The sequence below is a fragment of the Drosophila gunungcola genome, unplaced genomic scaffold, assembly GCF_025200985.1.
Source record: "Drosophila gunungcola strain Sukarami unplaced genomic scaffold, Dgunungcola_SK_2 000094F, whole genome shotgun sequence".
In the NCBI taxonomy this organism is placed as follows: domain Eukaryota; kingdom Metazoa; phylum Arthropoda; class Insecta; order Diptera; family Drosophilidae; genus Drosophila; species Drosophila gunungcola.
This window is the reverse complement of record NW_026453256.1, coordinates 282,153-287,946: the sequence shown is the minus strand read 5'-3', so window position 1 is coordinate 287,946 and position 5,794 is coordinate 282,153. Positions and strand designations below refer to the sequence as shown.

The 5,794-nt window shown below is 50.7% G+C and overlaps 1 protein-coding gene across 1 annotated transcript; it reads left to right on the top strand.

Moving 5' to 3' along the window:
* Positions 1-1,712: 1,712 nt before the first annotated feature.
* On the top strand, positions 1,713-2,696 carry LOC128265101 (uncharacterized). Its single transcript, XM_053000917.1, has 2 exons — positions 1,713-2,394; positions 2,474-2,696. The coding sequence occupies exon 1, from the start codon at positions 1,838-1,840 to the stop codon at positions 2,225-2,227; it is 390 nt and encodes a 129-aa protein (XP_052856877.1). The 5' UTR covers positions 1,713-1,837; the 3' UTR covers positions 2,228-2,394; positions 2,474-2,696.
* The last annotated feature ends 3,098 nt before the right edge of the window (positions 2,697-5,794 follow it).

Below are 5,794 nucleotides of genomic sequence, written 5' to 3'. Positions count from 1 at the left end.
AAGACCCCTATCATCCAACCCTGTTGTTGAATGTTGAGATCGTTGCAGAAATTCAGACTAAGGCGGCCTTTCGCGTAAAATGTTTCCGCAATGCCAATTTTGTTGGTTTACACCAGCATTTGAGTGCTATCGATTGGTCCTTCTTAAAATCATGTAATGACATAGAAACTGCAGTGTCATCCTTTAATTTGACATTTCAGTCGTCATTAAATCTTTTCGTTCCCGAGGTATCGGTAAGTGACTCTTCTAAGTCCCCATGGTTCTTGGTCCTCAAGAACTAGTGGGATGGTTCGAAGGGAGGCTTAGCTGAGGCCACCAGGCGGGTCGCAGGTTGCGGATAGCGAACGACCTTCTGGGAAGGTTAGTTGCGAATAAGCGCAAGCAAATAAGCAACCCCGGACAAACAGCGGGTGTACCGATGGAGGTATACCGACAAGACGCTTGTTTGGCCGTCTTAACACCGTAGCCTTACACACCCCCTCCCTCACAACTACCTACCTCCATCCTATCCCCCACATCTCACCTCGGTGCCGGACTAAGGTGTCATTCGACCCGTGCCGATAGTCAGCCTGGCTGGGGGCCCGAGTTAACAAATAGCCCAGTCGCAAACGGAGGGTTCAGGCAAGTGGCGACCGTCTGTCCTAACTACGCCTTACCCGGGTACGGCGGATCTCTGCCCGGGCGGACCATATACTTCTCCGCAACTCGTGGGACCCCATGAAGAAAAATAAGACAATAAAAATCCCGCAGGATATCCCTGCAACCGGTGTCGCAAGACACTTCGAGGAAAGATCCCTCGAAGGCGACAGACCCCAGGCGGCAGCGCACCCGCCTAGGACTACACCAGCAGCCCAGACATTCCCAGCCAGGGAGCGTGGTGTGCCAGCAGGAGCTACCCTGCCAGCACGCCCACCTCTTGCGTCTGATAGGCCAACCTCTATCAGACAGCTGAAGAAGCAGGACGCTCTTCCAGCCCTGGGACAGCCCGGAGGACTGGACGACCCCAACAGGCGTGGCCTGCCAGGGTCAAAGGTAAAGTGGTACCTGAGGTATCTCATGCAGGGCATGACACCGGAGGAGGCCTTGAAGGAGTCAAAGGAGCCGAGGGAGCAGCCGGCATTTGGGACAGCACCGGCTGGCAAACGGCTGAACACCAGCCGCACACCACCAACACCCAAAAAGGTCTAGGCACGGCCCAGGGGCTAGTGAGACGTTCTCACGGGTCCCTGAGCAAGAGGGGCCTAGCACATCAGCAGCAGCGGCAGAAAAGGCAAAGGTGCAGGCCAGGAAGACACCTTCCCAGCCCCACCAAAACCAGAAGCCGACAACCGCTGGAGGACGACCCTCTAGCTCGGTACCACCGGTCATCGGACCCCGTCCGACTTACGCGGAGGCTGCCAAGAAAGCCACGCTCAACAGGGTGGCCATACTCCCGGAGGGTTTCCCGGCGGCCAGCCTGACCGCAGAGGAACTATCCGGGCTCCAGGAGTCGGTCATGGACGAGATGCTCACGTCAGCGTGGAGCGGTCCCGTCGTGTTCAGGGGAATCCACTTCAGGGTGGGTTACCTGATTATCGATTGCATAGATGAAGGCTCCGCTGATTGGCTCAAGATTGCCGTACCTCAGCTGCGGACGTGGAAGGGAGTACCCCTAGAAACCCGCACGGGAGCAGACATCCCGGCAGCGTACAACGCCACGTTGTTCTGCCCGAGGAGATCCGACTGGACCAATGAGGAAATATTGGCCTTCATTGGTTTCCAAAACCGGGTCGAGACGGACGCCTGGAAGGTTATCTCCAGGAAGAACGACGGAGCTGGTGCACTCCTGGTCGTAGGGATGGACCAGACCGGAAGGGACGAGATAGTGGAGCGTGACCACAAACTCAACTTCCGGTTTGGCCACGTCACCGTGAGCGGTCTGAAAAAGACCAAGAGAGCTCCGGAAGAGACGCCCAATCACGGCATATGCAAGGCTGTCGAGGATACCCTCGAACCACTGAATGTGGGGCCGAAGTTGCAGAGTGGGGAGCAAGATGGACAATCCATCACCAGCATGGACATTGGGGACGACCAAGGGGATGGACACCCTTTGTCATCCCAAGAGCTGGCCCAGGAGCTCCTCCTGGACGACAGCTGCGAAGAAGCCGAGGTTACCGTGATAGACGGTGGTGGAGAGACTTGCTCTCTCTCTTCACCAGACATCACGGAGCACCAAACCTCGGAGTGATGGCTGCAACAAGCAGCACTCGGCTAGCCCAGGTAAACATCCATCGGGCCAAAGCAGCATCTGCTGTCTTGGCGAGGATGTTCACCTCCCAACACCTCGGGCTAGCCCTTGTACAGGAGCCATGGTGGCACCATGGCATAAAAGGCCTGTACACGAAGGACACTAAGGTAATATGCGATCCAGGAGGATCACCTCCCAGATCATGCATCGTTATAAGGAAAGATATCAATTATAGTATCTTTTCAGAGTTCATGAGCAGAGACTGCGTCGCCGTAACCATCAACGGCACAGAAGCTGCACCGAAGCTAGCAGTGGCCTCCGCCTACTTTGCCGGGGAGGAGGCCTGTCCACCGCCAGGAATACCCGGGCTAGTGGACCACTGCCGGACGAACAAGATCCCCCTCATCATAGGATGTGATGCCAACGCACATCACGTGATCTGGGGTAGCACGGATGTCAACAACAGAGGTGAGCAATTACTAGAATTTATTTTAAACAATAACCTAGAGATCTGTAATGTCGGCGCCAGGCCGACATTTGTTACTAGGGTACGAGAAGAGGTGCTAGACATAACTCTAGTAACCAATTTTTTTAAACACCACATTAAGAACTGGCATGTGTCACCAGAAGAATCAATGTCAGACCACAGGACAATTTTGTTTGAAGTAGCCTTCAAAACAAAAGATGTAACCCTAAAAGAAACCCCAGAAAAACAAACTGGGACAAATTCAGGTCAACTCTAGAGCTCAATCTTTCCAACGAACCGTCAGGATACCCTAGACATTCCTTGGAATTAGATAGAGCGGTAGACAACCTGGGCCACAAGATAGTAAATGCCTTTGAAGACAGTTGTCCTCTAGGCAGACAGAAGCGGGAAACAGACGCACCATGGTGGAATGCTAGTCTTGAACGACTACGAGTAACCACTCGGAAGCTCTTTAACAAACCAAAAACTGATAGGAACTGGGAACTATACAGGCAAATCCTGACGCTCTACAACAAAGAGATCAGGAAGGCCAAACGGAAAAACTATAGGAACTTCTGTGAGGCAATAAGTAACGTCAACAAGGGCGCGAGACTGCACAAAGCAATGGCTAAAAGTGCAACGGATAGTAATTTAGCCCTGAGGAAAGGGAATAACACCTTCACCTCCACGGATCGGGAGAAATTAGAATTGCTATTTGACACGCACTTCCCGGGGAGTACTCCCACTATGGGAAACGTAAGGCGTGATCAACATAGAACCCCTAGGACAGTAGCCAGTGACTGGGCAGCAGCCAAATCTATAGTTACGCCCGAGAAACTCAAATGGGCTATTGAAACCTTCTAACCATTTAAATCACCGGGATTAGACATGATCTCTCCAGCTTTCTTACAGCAGGGGCAGGAACTTCTCCTAACCCGCCTAAGAAGACTAATGGTGAGCAGCCTAGCCCTTGGGTATATCCCAAGTGCATGGTGCAGCGCTAGGGTGGTCTTCATCCCCAAGATCGGGAAGAAAGACATCACCAGCCCAAAGTCCTTCAGACCTATCAGCTTAACTTCGTTTTGTCTTAAAACGCTGGAAAAACTGGTAGACTACAATATCAGAAGAACAGCTCTCAGAGACTGTCCGCTGCAAAACACACAGCATGCATACAGAGCAGGCCGTTCAACAGACACTGCACTTTATCAACTATGTCGCACCCTAGAAGGGGAATTTGCAAGCAAAGAAATAGCTATCTGTGCCTTTCTAGACATAGAGGGAGCCTTCGACAACACATCTCATGATGCAGTTCGAGCTGCCCTGTCCAGAAGGAACATAGACATTACTACGAGCAAATGGATTGGCAACCTACTTGAATCCAGGCAAGCAACATGTACAGCAAAGGCTGCCCGCAAGGAGGAGTTCTGTCCCCTCTGCTATGGAGTCTGCTAGTACTTGCAAACTTGCTGGAAAAGGAATTCAATGTCAGGGATACGCCGATGACATCGTGATAATCGCCAGAGGCAAATTTGAAGCGACTCTCTGCGACATCGTCCAACTCGGACTAAGGACAACGCTGGACTGGTGCAGGGAGGTTGGACTCAACTTAAATCCTGCTAAGACAGTCATCGTTCCTTTCACAAGGAAGTACAAACTACAGAGAATGAGACAAATCTCACTGCTAGGAACTCCTATAGAAACTAGCCGAGAGGTTTAATATCTAGGAATCACCTTGGATAGTAAGCTGACCTTCGCTTCCCATGTCCAAAAGACATTGGAAAAGTGTTACAGAGCACTTTATACCTGTCGGAAAATTGCTGGGAAATCCTGGGAAACCAGGCCTCAGATAATACGATGGCTATACTTAATGATCGTGAGGCCAATCCTCACTTACGGAGCACTTGCATGGGGCAAACGAGCTAAGCTCATCAGCATGCAGAACCAGCTAGGAAAGCTACAAAGACTTGCCTGCGTATGCATGACAGGGGCAATGAGGACCCGTCCTACAACTGCCTTAGAAGTTTTGATGGAGCTAACACCACTCCACTATGTGATTGAAATCCAACGCAAAGCTACACTCCTGAGAATAAGCACTGAGGGCACAGGTAGTGGTTGCATTCTAAATAACAGGGATGCGACTAATCTGTTAGGTGAGGTGCCCCTAATACTCCATCCTAGGGATGAAATGACAGCCGAACTAATCTTCGAGCAGAACTTCACAGCACACCTAGGCAATAAGAAAGATTGGACCACATTGTCTGAAGTGCACCCGATGGCTAAACACACCATTGCGTGGTACACAGATAGATCCCTGACACAACAAGGCACGGGCCTTGGAGTGGTAGGGCCTCGCATTAAAATACCACGAATCCCTTGGCCAATACAACAGCATATTCCAGGCTGAGGTATGTGCCATTGGACGTTGTGCAGAGCTAAACATACAGCGTGGATACAAGGAAAAGGACATATCGATCCTTTCGGACAGCCGAGCAGCAGTTACTGCTTTACATAGTAACAAAATCACCTCGAAGCTAGTCCTAGAGGTGAAGAGTAAGCTAAATATATTGGGCCGAAACAGGCTGGCCCTCAGATGGATTCCGGGACATAAGGATATATCCGGAAATGAACTTGCCGATAAAATGCCAAAACTAGGAACCGAACAGCCCCTGATAGGCCCAGAGCCCAACTGTGGCATAGGGAGGCACACTATAAAAGAATACCTTAGGAAAGTGGAAGGCGCCATGAGACAAGAACACTGGAGAAATACCCCAGGCCTAAGGCAAGCCAAAACTCAAATAAATAACTATAACAAGAAGAGGTTCAAGGAACTTATTCAACTAGGGAAAAATTCACTTAGGATCGTTACCGGATTACTAACCGGGCACTGTAGACTGAAAAGTCACCTAGGTAAGATGGAAATAACCAGCAGTAGAACTTGCAGATTCTGCGACATAGAGGGCGAAACCTCCAGACACATCATTGCAGACTGTCCGGCGTTAGCAAGTGTAAGATGTAAAATCTTAGGAACCAGAACTCTTACACCTGAGCTCCTAGGAAGAATCAACCCATTAAAACTCCTCGACTTTATTTGAGGAAATGGG